Here is a 17,752-nt window from a genome sequence, read left to right on the forward strand (position 1 = left end):
TTAAAGGAGGCGGCGATATTTTACACTGATGACAAGAGAATTGGACCAACCCGTTTGCAGCCTTGGACACGGAATCAATGCCCATCCATTGCTTTGCCCTCTACGAAGTATGTTTTCCTAATGCATATTTCTGGCGTAGAATGTCAGGTAAATGGAGTACTCTATACTGACACTTCCAGTGCAGTACTGATGGTGGGGGGTTTCCTCTTTTAGAGCGAGGGTGTTCCAGAGAAGAAGTTAAACTCAGGGCCCCACCTGCTTGCATAGGTGGATGTTAAAGATCCGATAGCACCATTCAGCAACGAGCAGGAGAGTTCCCCTGGTATCTCAAACAATATTTATCTCTCATTCACATCACTAAACCAGCTTATCTGGCCATTTATCACAATGCAACATCCTTGGCACGGTGGTGGCACGCTGGAGATTTGAAGATGTTAGCTAGGCTGTCACTGCAGATGGACTGTCTTTCTGACAAGAAGTTAAACCAAGGTGCAAGGTGCGGTCTGCCCTCTCAGGTGGATATAAAAGACCCCCCCCGGCACTATTTTGGGGGGTCTCCTCCCTGGTGGCCTGGCCAATATATCTCCCTCACACTTCACTCAACTGCTAAAAACAGACCACCTGGTAATTTACCTCGCGGCGGTTTGTGGGAGCTTGCTGTGTAAATAAAAGGTGGCCATATTTCCTACATTTCCACCAGCGATTACATTTTGAATATATTTAAATGCCTGCAGGCCGGAGATTGTGCAAAGCGCTATATAAATGCAAACTCTATGGGCGGGATACTGTGGCCTCCCCGTGGGGCGTGTCTCCCAGCGATGGGACGGGGCCCGCCATTGGCCAGCGGCGGGACCTTCTGCTCCCACTGCTGTCAATGGGGTTTCCCACTGAATCCACCCCAGGCCGTTGGGAAACCCGCGGCCGGGGGGGGGGGGGGGATGCGGCGTTGGTGGGGGTGGGACTGGGGGGTGGGGGGGGACCCCGGAAGATCCCGCCCTATCTTCCTTCGCGTTACGCTGCTTGCAGAGTATGTAACAAAATCCACAGCAATAAAATCATTTGGAATTAAAACCTCACCCTGGCAACCGGCACCTTCCACAGCATTTGCAAGAATATTTCAGATGTGCGATAAAACATTCACGGGGGTGAAATTCAGGACACTGTTCATTTTCAAACTCAACAAAGTCCTGTGCAGAGATAAACTGATGTAAGTGCAGTGGATTTCACCAATTGTTAGACTAAATGGAACAGGCCACATTCTGACCGAATGAAGCTCAGTGACATTTAGCCTGGAAAGAATGATTTCATTCAAACTATATTGACAGCTGTTGGCTTCATTCAGCCTCATGTGCACCTCAATTATTCTTTAATAAAGGTGTGGCAAAACGTTTGACCGCCATTTTGTCAATCCTAGTTCTCTCTGTCACTGAAATTATCTTTGTTTCTCTTTCACATGGTGCCCGACATCAAATAATTTTTTTGTAATGAGCTGAATTGAGAATATTACATTTTATATTCAGACAGTTGAATTTGTTTTAACCTCTCTCCCTCCCCGGCAAAATTAATTGACATTATAGACAGGCAGTAAGTTATTACTCATTTGACCGCTCTTATTTTAGATTGTTGCGCCTTGCTTTGTCATTTTCTTCTTTTCCCAAAGGTGATGATTCATTGGTCACTGTTCGAATGTCCTCTGGCACCTGTCCAAAGAATCATAGAACATCTACAGTGCAGAAGGAGGCCATTCGGCCCATCGAGTCTGCACCGACCCTTCGAATGAGCCCACTCCACCCTTGTCCATCCCTAACCTAATCCGAACATCCCTGGACACTAAGGGGCAGTGTATCATGGCCAATCCACCTAACCTGCACATCTTTGGACCGTGGGAGGAAACCGGAGCACCTGGAAGAAACCCACGCAGACACGGGCAGATTCCACACAGTCACCCAAGGCTACTATTGAACCCAGGTCCCTGGCGCTGTGCTAACCACTGAGCCAGCGTGCCACCCGACTGGTCATTCTTCAAATGGGAACTTGGACAGTGGATGGTGGCCGTCTGTTCTACTGTAGCATGCATTACCGTTAACTGTAATTATGCCCTCAATGGTGCCATATAGATACTGGATAGTGAGCAGGAGGTCTGACGGAATATCTTCCCTGGCCCTGCCTTTATCGCCAAGCCAGTTGCATGTAGCACTTATCCACTGAACCACACAGCGGCTCACTTCCTCTGTTAAAACTGTCAAGTGCTCATTCCTCCCGAGTGTTTACAAATTACCCGCCTTCCTTCCTCCCTGACCAATCGAGTGTTGTGGTGTAAGCATCGCTCCTCCACCCAGCTCCTCAGGAAGTGCTGTCTCTCCTCTGGCTGCTCTGACACAGAGACATTGCCCCCAAATGTGTACTCGGTTTCTCTCTCCACAGATGCTGAGCATTTTCAGCAATTGTTCTGTTTTTAATCTCCTCTGACTTGCAGAACTACGAATACAATTAGACAGAAAGTAACATAAAGCAGCCCTGCCCAAATCCCATTAGCTTTTGTGATTATCATTGCAACCGGGGGGAGGGGGAATTTAAAAGAAAAAACAGCTTGAAATTTAGTGTCACAATTAAACCATGTCCTTGTGCACAACTTCCATCATCTGCACTGAATGTTTACAAACCTATCTTATTTCTCATGCTTACAGTGTACATGTACATCTCACGTTTAACACCTTTTTAAAAAAGTAATTCTAAGAGTTTAAACACCCTCCCATTTGCAATATCTCGGATCTACATTATTATAATTCAACCTCGCGTCATCTGTCTGCTGCATATCTCCCCAATCGTTAGCCTTTTTCTTTTATTGTTTTGGTTGAAAGATGGTGTCGGTAAATTCAATCCAGCAGATCTTCGCGTACGACGAGATCCTGAGGTAAGCTAATTTTTTCCTCCCTTCAATCTGTGCAAACCAAAAAAAAAAACCAAATGGGTTCACGGAGGGGAAACTGTGTCCGAGACTGGTCTGGATTTTAAAGATCACGGTGCCCACTTTTGAGTCCTGAGGTTTTCTTGCCGTTTTACCGCTTTTCCTTCACTCTAACATGGCGTCCAGTTGGTCAGCCAGGTCATCGAACATGCTGCCAATGTCATCCAGGATGCTGCCTGTGCTCTTTACTTCAGATGCAGCCCTGTGGAGAGAAAAGCCAACGCACTTCAGCTGTAGGAGAATTTGAAAAGTGCAAAGCCGATTCATCGAGACGACCTGCAGCGGTCGCGCCGTACAACATGGTATATCCTGCCAAATATGGCCCCACAGGCCACCCCCCACCAGTCCCCCCAGCCCTCGCAGGAGCCCCCCCCCACCCCGGGCCAGCGGCACGGCTCCCGGCCGACTGTGGCACCGTTGGACACAGTCCGCAGCCACCAAGCCGGGGAAATTGGCCGATCGGGGGTGGAGCATGGGGGGAGGGCCTTCTGATGACGCGCCAGCACCGTTCCAATGGCATGCGACGCAATGACGCCATTTCGGAGAGGGCGGAGAATCGGAAACGGGCGTCAAACCGGCGCCGCCCCCGTTTGTGCGTCGGAAGGGATTCTCCACCCGATTACGGTATGGAACCTTAGTTAGGCCACACTTGGAGTATAGTGTTCAATTCTGGTCGCCACACTACCAGAAGTATGTGGAGGCTTTAGAGAGGGTGCAGAAGAGATTTACCAGAATGTCGCCTGGTATGGAGGGCATTAGCTATGAGGAGAGGTTGAATAAACTCGGTTTGTTCTCACTGGAACGAAGGAGGTTGAGGGGCGACCTGATAGAGGTCTACAAAATTATGAGGGGCATAGACAGAGTGGATAGTCAGAGGCTTTTCCCCGGGGTAGAGGGGTCAATTACTAGGGGGCATAGGTTTAAGGTGAGAGGGACAAGGTTTAGAGTAGATGTACGAGGCAAGTTTTTTACACAGAGGGTAGTGGGTGCCTGGAACTCGCTGCCGAAGGAGGTGGTGGAAGCAGGGACGATAGTGACATTTAAGGGGCATCTTGACAAATACATGAATAGGATTGGAATAGAGGGATACGGACCCAGGAAGTGTCAAAGATTGTAGTTTAGTCGGGCAGCATGGTCGGCACGGGCTTGGAGGGCCGAAGGGCCTGTTCCTGTGCTGTACATTTCTTTGTTCTTGTTCTACCAATTGCGATATCGGCGCCAGGGAATGGTGAATCCCGCCCCCGGTCTCTGCCACAGTCACTAACTTGACGTTTATAAGTTTATCCCACTTTAGAATCATTCGTTGAGACAGAAAGCACTGGAAGCACTTCAAGGGAGGTTGAGTTTGTTTCATCAGACTAATTCCTAGAATGGGCAGGTTATCCTCCGCAGAAAGGTAACTGCTGCAATTTAGAAGAGCAAGAGGAAATTGATTGAAATATGTTGGACCCTGGGGAGGGTCTTGACAGGGTGGATGTGGAGAGGGTGTTTCCTCTTGCTGGAGAATCTAGCAGTCACTGTTTAAAATTAACGGGTCACCCATTTAAAACGGAGATGAGGCAAATTCTTTCTCGCAGAGGGTCGCAGGTCTTTAGAACTCACTTCCCAAATAGGCGACGAAAGCAGAGTTTTTAAGGCTGAGGTGGATAGATTATTGGGAGGCAAGGGACTGCCAGGTTATTGGGGAAGGCAGGCTGAAGATTTCAGATTTCTATCAGGTCAGCCATGATCGTATTAAATGGCAGAGCAGGCTCGAGGGACCGAATGGCCCACTCCTGCTCCTTCTTCAATGTATGCTCGTATGTTTTTAGGGGTGCCTTTTTCTATCATTGAGAGACAGTACATTAATCCTTCCTCTTTTCTTTTAGAACAAATAGTTTCCTCATCAACATGTGTAGGCCTTGCTTTCTTCACATCCCCACACCATCACTCCCCCAACACCCGACCCCTTGCTGCAGCATAGCTACGTGGGATTGACTGCCTCATGCATTGGTCTCTGAATCTTGACAGTATGTTATTCAATCACGGTGGGTCGCTAGAGAGGAGATCAATCATTTCTCGCTTCCATACAAGTCATTGGGTGTGAAACCTTCGCTCACCCCCTTCCTCAAGCCACTAGAGTTGAGGTCAATTATAGAGGCCACACCTAAAACAAGTCAATACCAAACTGAGCATTACACCTCAAACCTGGGTCCTTCCTGGTTTATGTTGCTGTGGTGAATGTATTCACCTAAGTATGAACTGTCTGTATAGTGCTGTGACCTATGACCTTGTACTGGAACCCTGGTGAGCTCCGCCTCTGGCTCCGCCCTCCCCGGCACGATATACAGACCGGCCACCTGTGGGTGGCACTCATTTGTACAGCAGACACTGGCAGACGAGTTCCTGGATAATAAAGCCTTATATTCACTCGTTCTCACGGTCTCATAGTGAATTGACGGTATAACTCTCTCACACACGTGTCTCCCTCTCTCTCACACACACACGTCTCCCTCTCACACACACACACACACACACACACAGTGTCCCTCTCTCTCACACACACGTCTCCCTCTCTCTCACACACACACGTCTCCCACTCCCCTCTCTCACACACACGTCTCCCACTCCCCTCTCTCTCACACACACACGTCTCCCACTCTCTCTCACACACGTCTCTCCCTCTCTCACAAACACATATCTCCCTCTCTCACACACACATATCTCCCTCTCTCACACACGGAGCAGCATGGTAGCATTGTGGATAGCACAAATGCTTCACAGCTCCAGGGTCCCAGGTTCGATTCCGGCTTGGGTCACTGTCTGTGGAGTCTGCACATCCTCCCCGTGTGTGCGTGGGTTTCCTCCGGGTGTTCCGGTTTCCTCCCACAGTCCAAAGATGTGCGGGTTAGGTGGATTGGCCATGCTAAATTGCCCATAGTGTCCAAAATTGCCCTTAGTGTAGGGTGGGGTTACTGGGTTATGGGGATAGGGTGGCGGTGTGGACCTTGGGTAGGGTGCTCTTTCCAAGAGCCGGTGCAGACTCGATGGGCCGAATGGCCTCCTTCTGCACTGTAAATTCTATGATTCTATGATTCTATGATTCACACAGCACTCCTTTCTCACACATACACAAGTCGCCCATTCTCTCACACATCTTCCCATCTCTCACACAACAAACTCACTCCCTCTCTCTCACACACACATCTCCCTCTCTCACACATACCTCTCTGTCTTCCTCTCACACACACACATATCTCCCTCTCTCACATGCACCTCCCTTTCCCTCTCTGCCACACACATCTCCCTCCCTGACACACTGTGGTAAACCACTGTATTGTATTGCACTGTTGTATTGCTACATGTCTGGGCTTGTCTCTGCTGGCTCCGAACCACTGGGCCCAGGAGTTTTAGGGAGAGACCGGGCTTGGCAGGCTTTCGCAAAGTGGCCCTTCCTCCCACACCCGTTGCAAGTCGCGTTGCGTGCAGGGCAGCTTTGTCTGGGATGCTTACCCAGGCCGCAAAAGTAGCACTGCGGGCCTCAGGCGTTGGCGGGCTGCTGCACGGCACAGGCCTGCGCCGCACTGGAGTCAGATAATGGCGGCGCCCACGAGGTCCACGAGGGTGCCGCGTGTCGGAGGTGTAGGCCTCCATGTTCTGGAAGGCCAACTCCAGCGAGTTTGAGAGCTGCACTGTCTCTGGGAGGCCGAGTGTACCCCCTTCCAGCAATCGCTGGCGGATGTAGTTCGGCATAAGCCTCCCTGGAAAGCACAGCTCCGGCAGAGTACCCGCAAGGCACACAGGAATTCGGCTAGTGACTCCCCAGGGCGTTGTCGCCTCGTGGCAAGAAGGTGCTAGCATACACCTCGTTTACAGACTTTATAGATTGTCCCTTCAGCAGCATTATCGCCGCCGTATACGAGGGGGCATCCCTGATGAGAAGGAAAACTTGCGGGCTCACCCGTGCGTTGAGGATCTGCTGCTTCTGGAGGTCGGTGAAGTCTTGGTGGAGGATCCAAGGTACGCTTCGAAGCAGCTTAGCCAGTGCTCGAATGTTGCAGTGGCGTCGGCTGCCTCTGGGTCCAGCTCCAAGCGATCAGGCTTAAGCGATGAATTCATCTTAGATGTTTAGTTTATTAAATTGATGTCATACCGGCTGCAGCCACCGCCTCCTTCGTGGCGCTGCCATTCAATATAGCCTTCGGAGGGCAGGGCTTTTACACCCCACCCACTCCCCCACAGGACCTTCCCGCGAGGGGAGGCCTGTGGCTGGCCTGTTAGATGCCTCAGTGGGAGGTCTGATTGTTTGGTAGAATTTTAAGAGGATTGCAGCTTCCCCGGTAACTTTGGATTATGTTTTCCCTGTTTGAGTAAAGCAGTGGGAAGGGCTGAAGGGAATTGCTAATTAATTATTCCCAAATATTTTATTCTTGTTGTCAGAATGCGAGCGATGTTGGGAGGATTTATGGTTACGAACTCATAAGACTGGGGCAGCACGGTAGCACAGTGGTTAGCACAGTTACTTCGCAGCTCCAGGCTCCCAGGTTCAATTCCAGGCTTGCGTCACTGTCTGTGCGGAGTCTGCACGTCCTCCCCGTGTCTGCGTGGGTTTCCTCCGGGTGCTCTGGTTTCCTCCCACAGTCCAAAGATGTGCAGGTTAGGTGGAGTGGTCATGCTAAATTGCCCTTAGTGTCCCCAAAAAAGGTTAGGTAGGATTGCAGGGATAGGATGGCGGCGTGGGCTTAAGTAGGGTGCTCTTTCCAAGGGCCGGTGCAGACTCGATGGGCCAAATGGCCTCCTTCTGCACTGTAAATTCTATGACTCTATGAAGACTGTGGACAACGCAAGAGCTGGAAAGTGGAATTAGATTACCTGTCGGCAGGTGCTGACACAATGGACCCAATGCCCACCTGCCCTGTCTACCATTCCACGTTAGTCTGGTCCATGAGCTGCACTCAAACTCTGTCAACGTCCGTGGGTCACTCATGCATGGCAGGAAAAAAAAAAATCAATCGACTTACTCTGCTACCTGGCCCTCGTCAAGTTTAATCTTCTCCTCCACGGCCTGTAATGCTGCTGCCAATGAGGCACTGGTTTCCTCCAGTTTCAGTTGTGCTACTTCTGTGGTGGCCATCTCCGTGGACGATCCGGCTATCGAGGACCTCGGCGGCTTCACCGGGACCTGTTGTGGCTGACCTCCGGTGATGGGTTTAGCTGGGCTCGAACACAGGGATGGTGGTGTGCTTGCTGCTTTGATGGTTGGCTGCTTGGCAGGAGAGGGCACGGGAGTTGGGCCTGCACTCAGGGACTGAAGAATGGTGTGGGGTTTGATGGGTTTGGGTGAAGTCAGAGGGGGAGGTAGGATTGGTTTCGGGGACACAGGGGGCGGGGGTCGTTTCACTTCTGAAATAAAGATGGACAGAAATATCATGTTGACTGACTATAAAGAAAACACTGACCATAGTCAAGCATAGCCAAGTGATCGGCCCAGAACAAGACAGGTTTTCATTGCCTTCCATATCTGCAGATTTTTGATTCAAAATTCATCTGCATAGAACCTACCCTCATGTGCTTCAGTGACATGCTGCTTAGCAATGTATAACATCACGGCTTCACTCTGTTATAAATAAACACCAACAAAACCCAGCTTGATTCAATGGGTACCATTCTCGTCTCGGGGTCAGTAGGTCATGGGATCGAATCCTACTCCAGCACAAAAGCAGGGCTGACACTGCAGCACTGAGGGGTTGCTCCACTGGCAGAGGTGCCATCTTTCAGATGAATCATTGAAATAAGACCATGATTACCCATTCAAATGGACATTAAAGATCCCAAGGCATCAATTTGAAGCATAGCAGAGGAGTTCTCCCCAGTGTCCTGGCCAATAGTTATCCCTCGCTGAACAGATTATCTGGTCATTATCACAGTGACAACACATCAAGAGGTCGTGAAAGGTGCTATCTCAATTCAATATCTTTTTTTTTTGTTCCTTCATAAGGCTGTGAGGGCCTGTGTGCTCTGTCTTCGTAGCTTGACCCCCATTCCCTTGACTCACCATTAAGTCCCACAGTATGAGATCTTGGATGGACATAAAAGCCCTGTGGTGGGCAGCACGGTGGCGCAGTGAGTGGCACTGTAGCCTCACGGTGCCGAGGTCCCAGGTTCGATCCCGGCTCTGGGTCGCTGTCCGTGTGGAGTTTGCACATTCTCCCCGTGTTTGCGTGGGTTTCGCCCCCACAACCCAAAAAGATGTGCAGCGTAGGTGGATTGGCCACGCTAAATTGCCCCTTAACTGGAAAAAATGAGTTGGGTACTCTAAATTAAAAAAAATAATAAAAGGCCTATGGTCATACGTTTAAAAAAAAGCACCTAAAATTGCCAAGTGTGCTGCTTATTCTCTGGGATTAACTGATGATATTAATAAAAAAAATCATACTGCCATTCACATTTGTCTATGTTAGCGTAAGATTAGCACAACTGTACTCCCCTTTTAAATTTACAGAAATAAATTAAGCTGTTGCGCAATCTATGTTCTGAAAGTAGGCCTCACTATTGTGGCAATTAAATGGGCAAGCGACAAAACATACTCCTTCAAGCAGAGGAACAAGCTTGTTTTTCTATTCAATTATGCCTCATCCTTATTTGTCCTTTGACGGTGGTATTGGGCCTTCTTCTCGAACCAGTCAGGGTTTTCTGGGTCACCTCAGAGAACAGTTTCGAGTTAAAGGTGTTGCTGAGGGATTGGAGTCCAAGACCAGGTAAGAACGGGCAGATTCTCTTCCTTACAGGGCAGGAGTGAACCATGTGGGTTGTTTTTTTAACGACCATCTGAAGTCTTCACGGTCACTTTTACTGAACCAGCTTTTCTGAATTCAATTTCTCAGACGGCCCTGCGGGATTTGAACTCCCGTTCCTTGGACTTTTCGCTCAGATCTCTAGATTATGGTCCAGTCATGGAACCATCTCAACTGCAGTACTGCTAAACAGCAGTCTAACAATCAGCATTAAAATGGGCAATTCTACACAATTTGAACAAACAATTGAGGGTAAAAGAGGGGGAGGGGTGGCATTGTTAGTCAAGGACAGTATTACGGTGGCAGAAAGGATGTTTGATGAGGACTCATCTACGGAGGTAGTATGGGCTGAGGGCTGAGGTTAGAAACAGGAAAGGAGAGGTCGCCCTGTTGGGAGTTTTCTATAGGCCTCCGAAAAGTTCCAGAGATGTAGAGGAAAGGATTGCAATGATGATTCTGGATAGGAGCGAATGTAACAGGGTAGTTGTTATGGGGGACTTTAACTTTCCAAATAATGACTGGAAACGCTATAGTTCGAGTACTTTAAATGGGTCCGTTTTTGTCCAATGTGTGCAGGAGGGTTTCCTGACACAGTATGTAGATACGCTAACAAGAGGCGAGGCCACATTGGATTTGGTACTGGGTAATGAACCAGGACAGGTGTTAGATTTGGAGGTTGGTGAGCACTTTGGTGATAGTGACCACATTCGGTTACGTTTACTTTAGTGATGGAAAGGGATAGGTATATACCGCAGGGCAAGAGTTATATCTGGGGAAAAGGCAATTATGATGCGATGAGGCAAGACTTAGGATGCATAGGATGGGGAAGGAAACTGCAGGGGATGGGCACAATTGAAATGTGGAGTTTGTTCAAGGAACAGCTACTGCGTGTCCTTGATAAGTATGTACCTGTCAGGCAGGGAGGAAGTGGTCGAGCGAGGGAACCATGGTTTACTAAAGTAGTTGAACCACTTGTCAAGAGGAAAATGTAGGCTTATGTAAAGATGAGACGTGAAGGTTCAGTAAGGGCACTCGAGAGTTACAAATGAGCTAGGAAGGACCTAAAGAGAGAGCTAAGAAGAGCCAGGAGAGGACATGAGAAGTCTTTGGCAGGTAGGATCAAGGATAACCCTAAAGCTTTCTATAGGTATGTCAGGAAAAAAAGAATGACTAGGGTAAGAGTAGGGCCAGTCAAGGACAGTAGTGGGAAGTTGTGCGTGGAGTCCGAGGAGATAGGAGAGGTGGTAAATGAATATCTTTTGTCAGTATTCACACAGGAAAAAGACAATGTTGTCGAGGAGAACACTCAGATACAGGCTACTAGACTAGAAGGGCTTGAGGTTCATAAGGAGGAGGTGTTAGCAATTCTGGAAAGTGTGAAAATAGATAAGTCTCCTGGGCCAGATTGGATTTATCCTAGGATTCTCTGGGAAGCTAGGGAGGAGATTGCTGAGCCTTTGGCTTTGATCTTTATGTCGTCATTGTCTTCAGGAATAGTGCCAGAAGACTGGAGGATAGCAAATGTTGTCCCCTTGTTCAAGAAGGGGAGTAGAGACAATCCCAGTAACTATAGACCAGTGAGCCTTACTTCTGTTGTGGAAAAAGTCTTGGAAAGGTTTATAAGAGATAGGATTTATAATCATCTGGAAAGGAATAATTTGATTAGGGATAGTCAACACGGTTTTGTGAAAGGGAGGTCATGCCTCACAAACCTTATTGAGTTCTTTGAGACGGTGACCAAACAGGTGGACGAGGGTAAAGCAGTTGATGTGGTGTATATGGATTTTAGTAAAGCGTTTGATAAGGTTCCCCATGGTAGGCTATTGCAGAAAATACAGAGGCATGGGATTCAGGGTGATTTAGCAGTTTGGATCAGAACTTGGCTAGCTGTAAGAAGACAGAGGGTGGTGGTTGATGGGAAATGTTCAGCCTGGAGTTCAGTTACTAGTGGTGTACCACAAGAATCTGTTTTGGGCCACTGCTGTTTGTCATTTTTATAAATGACCTGGAGGAGGGTGTAGAAGATTGGGTGAGTAAATTTGCAGATGACACTAAAGTTGGTGGAGTTGTGGACAGTGCGGAAGGATGTTGCAGGTTACAGAGGGACATAGATAAGCTGCAGAGCTGGGCTGAGAGGTGGCAAATGGAGATTAATGCAGAAAAGTGTGAGGTGATTCATTTTGGAAGGAGTAACAGGAATACAGAGTACTGGGCTAATGGTAAGATTCTTGGTAGTGTGGATGAGCAGAGAGATCTCGGTGTCCATGTACATAGATCCCTGAAAGTTGCCACCCAGGTTGAAAGGGTTATTAAGAAGGCGTACGGTGTGTTAGCTTTTATTGGTAGATGCTTTGAGTTTCGGAGCCATGAGGTCATATTGCAGCTGTTAAAAACTCTGATGTGTCCGCATTTGGAGTATTGCGTGCAGTTCTGGTCGCCGCATTATAGGAAGGATGTGGAAGCATTGGAAAGGGTGCAGAGGAGATTTACCAGAATGTTGCCTGGTATGGAGGGAAGATCTTATGAGGAAAGGCTGAGGGACTTAAGGTTGTTTTTGTTAGAAGAAGGTTAAGAGGTGACTTAATTGAGGCATACAAGATGATCAGAGGATTAGATTGGGTGGACAGTGAGAGCCTTTTTCCTCGGATGGTAATGGCTAGCAAGAGGGGACATAGCTTTAAATTGAGGGGAGATAGATATAAGACAGATGTCAGAGGTAGGTTCTTTACTCAGAGAGTAGTAAGGGTGTGGAATGCCCTGCCTGCAACAGTAGTGGACTCGCCAACACTAAGGGCAGTTAAATGGTCATTGGATAGACATATGGACGATAAGGGAATAGTGTAGATGGGCTTTAGAGTGGTTTCACAGGTCGGCTCAACATCAAGGGCCGAAGGGCCTGTACTGCGCTGGAATGTTCTATGTTCTAATTTTAAAAATTGTTGTATTGTGGTTTATTTATGCTGCAATTCAAAGCAGGTTACTTTTTAGAGTAGCATTGTAGATTTAAAGGGAAAGTCTCCGAGAATTACTGTCTCTCTTGAGCGCAGCCGTTGAATGGTAAACGGAAAAAGGCAAGAGAAAACCGGTGATGAAACAGTGAGCGGGATTTTCTGGGATTCCCACGGCCGTGGTTCCCCCAGCGGCAGAGGGTGCGATCAACAAGAAACCCTGTTGCCGGTGGTGAGACTGGAAGATCCCGCCCCCGGACAATGGCAGGCTGCCTCAGACGCCACGGGGTGAGGGGGGTGAGGGTGCGGAAAATCCCACCCGGTAATTACCATGGGAGTAAAATATATCGACCTCCCAAACAAAATACTGAACTCTCCTGTGTGTGAATCCTGTTAGAGTTAATTTGTGAAACTTAATTTGTTAATGCTATGGTGTCTGCAGACAGCTAAATAAATACAAAAAGCCAGGTGCCGAAATTTACAGATGAGCACTTAACATGGCCAAAGCTACATTGCTGTTCTGCAGGCATTAACCTGTATTTTTTTTAAAAGGGTTGAAAGAGTCCATGTAAAAACCTAGATGAGTGTGCAAAGCAAATGTCCACAAAATTAATCAATTCGAATTTTTATCTGTTGGAGGTGCGATTGGTTGTTTTATATCCCAACAGCGATCAATAGATTTTGCCTCACTTTTCCTCATTTAATTTACCCCCTTAAAACCCACCTCCTTGACCCAGCTTTATTAGCACTGTTGCTTCACAGCGCCAGGGAACCGGGTACGATTCCCGGCTTGGGTCACTGTCTGTGCGGAGTCTGCACGTTCTCCCCGTGTCTGCGTGGGTTTCCTCCAGGTTCTCCGGTTTCTTCCCACAAGTCTAAAATTAGTTTTTAAACTAATTTGGCAGGGGAATGGGAACCGGATTTGTAGTCCAGCAACTAAGGTAGCCGATATTCAGGACGCCAAAGCGTGTAATGAGGCAGTGGGGAAGGGAACACTGACAAAGGAAAGTACTTGCAGGCACGGAGATGGGTTGAAGTGTGTATACTTCAACGCAAGAAGCATCAGGAATAAAGTGGGTGAACTTAAGGCATGGATCGGTACTTGGGACTACGATGTGGTGGCCATCACGGAAACTTGGATAGAAGAGGGGCAGAAATGGTTGTTGGAGGTCCCTGGTTATAGATGTTTCAATAAGATTAGGGAGGGTGGTAAAAGAGGTGGGGGGGTGGCATTATTAATTAGAGATAGTATAACAGCTGCAGAAAGGCAGTTCGAGGAGTATCACCCTATTGAGGTAGTATGGGTTGAAGTCAGAAATAGGAAAGGAGCAGTCGCCTTGTTAGGAGTTTTCTATAGGCCCCCCAATAGTAGCAGAGATGTGGAGGAACAGATTGGGAAACAGATTTTGGAAAGGTGCAGAAATCATAGGGTAGTAGTCATGGGCGACTTTAACTTCCCAAATATTGAGTGGGAACTCTTTAGATCAAATAGTTTGGATGGGGTGGTGTTTGTGCAGTGTGTCCAGGAAGCTTTTCTAACACAGTATGTAGATTGTCCGACCAGAGGAGGGGCAATATCGGATTTAGTACTGGGTAATGAACCAGGGCAAGTGATAGATTTGTTAGTAGGGGAGCATTTTGGAGATAGTGACCACAATTCTGTGACTTTCACTTTAGTAATGGAGAGGGATAGGTACGTGCAACAGGGCAAGGTTTACAATTGGGGGAAGGGTAAATACGATGTTGTCAGACAAGAATTGAAGTGCATAAGTTGGGAACATAGGCTGGCAGGGAAGGACACAAGTGAAATGTGGAACTTGTTCAAGGAACAGGTGCTACGTGTCCTTGATATGTATGTCCCTGTCAGGCAAGGAAGAGATGGTCGAGTGAGGGAACCATGGTTGACAAGAGGTTGAATGTCTTGTTAAGAGGAAAAAGGAGACTTATGTAAGGCTGAGGAAACAAGGTTCAGACAGGGCATTGGAGGGATACAAGATAGCCAGGAGGGAACTGAAGAAAGGGATTAGGAGAGCTAAGAGCGGGCATGAACAATCTTTGGCGGGTAGGATCAAGGAAAACCCCAAGGCCTTTTACACATATGTGAGAAATATGAGAATGACTAGAGCGAGGGTAGGTCCGATCAAGGACAGTAGCGGGAGATTGTGTATTGAGTCTGAAGAGATAGGAGAGGTCTTGAACGAGTACTTTTCTTCTGTATTTACAAATGAGAGGGGCGATATTGTTGGAGAGGACAGTGTGAAACAGATTGGTAAGCTCGAGGAAATACTTGTTAGGAAGGAAGATGTGTTGGGCATTTTGAAAAACTTGAGGATAGACAAGTCCCCCGGGCCTGACGGGATATATCCAAGGATTCTATGGGAAGCAAGAGATGAAATTGCAGAGCCGTTGGCAATGATCTTTTCGTCCTCACTGTCAACAGGGGTGGTACCAGGGGATTGGAGAGTGGCGAATGTCGTGCCCCTGTTCAAAAATGGAACTAGGGATAACCCTGGGAATTATAGGCCAGTTAGTCTTACTTCGGTGGTCGGCAAAGTAATGGAAAGGGTACTGAAGGATAGGATTTCTGAGCATCTGGAAAGACACTGCTTGATTAGGGATAGTCAGCATGGATTTGTGAGGGGTAGGTCTTGCCTTACAAGTCTTTTTGAATTCTTTGAGGAGGTGACCAAGCATGTGGATGAAGGTAAAGCAGTGGATGTAGTGTACATGGATTTTAGTAAGGCATTTGATAAAGTTCCCCATGGTAGGCTTATGCAGAAAGTAAGGAGGCATGGGATAGTGGGAAATTTGGCCAGTTGGATAACGAACTGGCTAACCGATAGAAGTCAGAGAGTGGTGGTGGATGGCAAATATTCAGCCTGGATCCCAGTTACCAGTGGCGTACCGCAGGGATCAGTTCTGGGTCCTCTGCTGTTTGTGATTTTCATTAATGACTTGGATGAGGGAGTTGAAGGGTGGGTCAGTAAATTTGCAGACGATACGAAGATTGGTGGAGTTGTGGATAGTAAGGAGGGCTGTTGTTGGCTGCAAAGAGACATAGATAGGATGCAGAGCTGGGCTGAGAAGTGGCAGATGGAGTTTAACCCTGAAAAGTGTGAGGTTGTCCATTTTGGAAGGACAAATATGAATGCGGAATACAGGGTTAACGGTAGAGTTCTTGGCAATGTGGAGGAGCAGAGAGATCTTGGGGTCTATGTTCATACATCTTTGAAAGTTGCCACTCAAGTGGATAGAGTTGTGAAGAAGGCCTATGGTGTGCTCGCGTTCATTAACAGAGGGATTGAATTTAGGAGCCGTGAGGTGATGATGCAGCTGTACAAAACTTTGGTAAGGCCACATTTGGAGTACTGTGTACAGTTCTGGTCGCCTCATTTTAGGAAGGATGTGGAAGCTTTGGAAAAGGTGCAAAGAAGATTTACCAGGATGTTGCCTGGAATGGAGAGTAGGTCTTACGAGGAAAGGTTGAGGGTGCTCGGCCTTTTCTCATTAGAACGGAGAAGGATGAGGGGTGACTTGATAGAGGTTTATAAGATGATCAGGGGAATAGATAGAGTAGACAGTCAGAGACTTTTTCCCCGAGTGGAACAAACCATTACAAGGGGACATAAATTTAAGGTGAAAGGTGGAAGATATAGGAGGGATATCAGAGGTAGGTTCTTTACCCAGAGAGTAGTGGGGGCATGGAATGCACTGCCTGTGGAAGTAGCTGAGTCGGAAACATTAGGGACCTTCAAGCAGCTATTGGATAGGTACATGGATTACGGTAAAATGATATAGTGTAGATTTATTTGTTCTTAAGGGCAGCACGGTAGCATTGTGGATAGCACAATTGCTTCACAGCTCCAGGGTCCCAGGTTCGATTCCGGCTTGGGTCACTGTCTGTGCGGAGTCTGCACGTCCTCCCCGTGTCTGCGTGGGTTTCCTCCGGGTGCTCCGGTTTCCTCCCACAGTCCAAAGATGTGCGGGTTAGGTGAATTGGCCAATGATAAATTGCCCTTAATGTCCAAATTGCCCTTGGTGTTGGGTGGAGGTGTTGAGTTTGGGTAGGGTGCTCTTTCCAAGAGCCGGTGCAGCCTCAAAGGGCCGAATGGCCTCCTACTGCACTGTAAATTCAATGATAATCTATGATTAATCTAGGACAAAGGTTCGGCACAACATCGTGGGTATTTTCTATGTTAAGTCCCAAAAGACGTGCTTGTTAGGTGAATTGGACATTCTGAATTCTCCCTCAGTGTACCCGTACAGGCGCCGGAATGTGTCGACTTGGGGATTTTCACAGTGACCTCATTGCAGTGTTAATGCAACCTTGCTTGTGACACTAATAAAGATTATTATCCCATTGAGTATTGTTTTGAAATTTTATTTGATAATCCTCCATAGAAGCCCCTGCCGCTGGTTCACTATGCCAAAGGCACTACATGAAGCTGAGTTGCTTTTGTTATTGAAGACAAATACAAGGGAGTAGCTGCAGTCCCTCTAGCATCTCAAACAGGACAATCAGGCAGCACAATGCCAATCTTCTCAAAATTCTGATCCTTGTTTTCAATTCCCCCCATAACCCCCCCCTCCAGCTCTGTAATTCCTCCCAAACCACCAGATCTTCCCAAGATACTTTTGAGGAGAAATCGTTTCTTTCAGAGGGTCATTGGTTTGAGGGATATTCTTTGGCAGGAAGCAGTGGAGTCTGAGTCACTGAATTTATTCAAGGCAGGGTTAGACAGATTTGATAGGCAAGGGAGTCACGGGCTAAATGGCGGTGGTGGTGTGGGGTGGGAGATATGAAAGTGGAGTTGAGGCCACAACCACATCAGCCATGATCTTACTGAATGGCGGACAGGCTCGAAGGGCCTTCTCCTAGGTCCTATGTTCCTACCTTCCTCTATCTGTGCTCCTCTACTTCTGCAGCCTTTAACATTGTCAAGTTAAATCACTCCACCTGTTGGCGGCTGAATCTTCAGTTGCCTGGGGACCAAGCTTTGGAATTCCCACCCTACACCGCCCCACCTCTCTCCCCCACTTCCCTCCTTTAAGGCGTTTCTTAA

General features: G+C 47.8%; 1 protein-coding gene across 9 annotated transcripts in view; it reads right to left on the reverse strand.

Moving 5' to 3' along the window:
- Window positions 1-935: 935 nt before the first annotated feature.
- The window catches only part of caskin1 (CASK interacting protein 1), a 733,094-nt gene continuing 716,277 nt past the window's right edge, over window positions 936-17,752 (reverse strand). For all 9 annotated transcript variants that reach the window (XM_072481603.1, XM_072481604.1, XM_072481602.1 and 6 more), the window contains 2 exons: window positions 7,969-8,350; window positions 936-3,170 (listed from right to left, as the gene is read on the reverse strand). In XM_072481603.1, the coding sequence (XP_072337704.1) occupies window positions 3,074-3,170; window positions 7,969-8,350 (479 nt within the window). In that variant the 3' untranslated portion in view covers window positions 936-3,073. The remainder of the gene's footprint in view (window positions 3,171-7,968; window positions 8,351-17,752) is intronic.

The sequence above is a fragment of the Scyliorhinus torazame genome, chromosome 17, assembly GCF_047496885.1.
Source record: "Scyliorhinus torazame isolate Kashiwa2021f chromosome 17, sScyTor2.1, whole genome shotgun sequence".
Classification (NCBI taxonomy): Eukaryota; Metazoa; Chordata; class Chondrichthyes; order Carcharhiniformes; family Scyliorhinidae; genus Scyliorhinus; species Scyliorhinus torazame.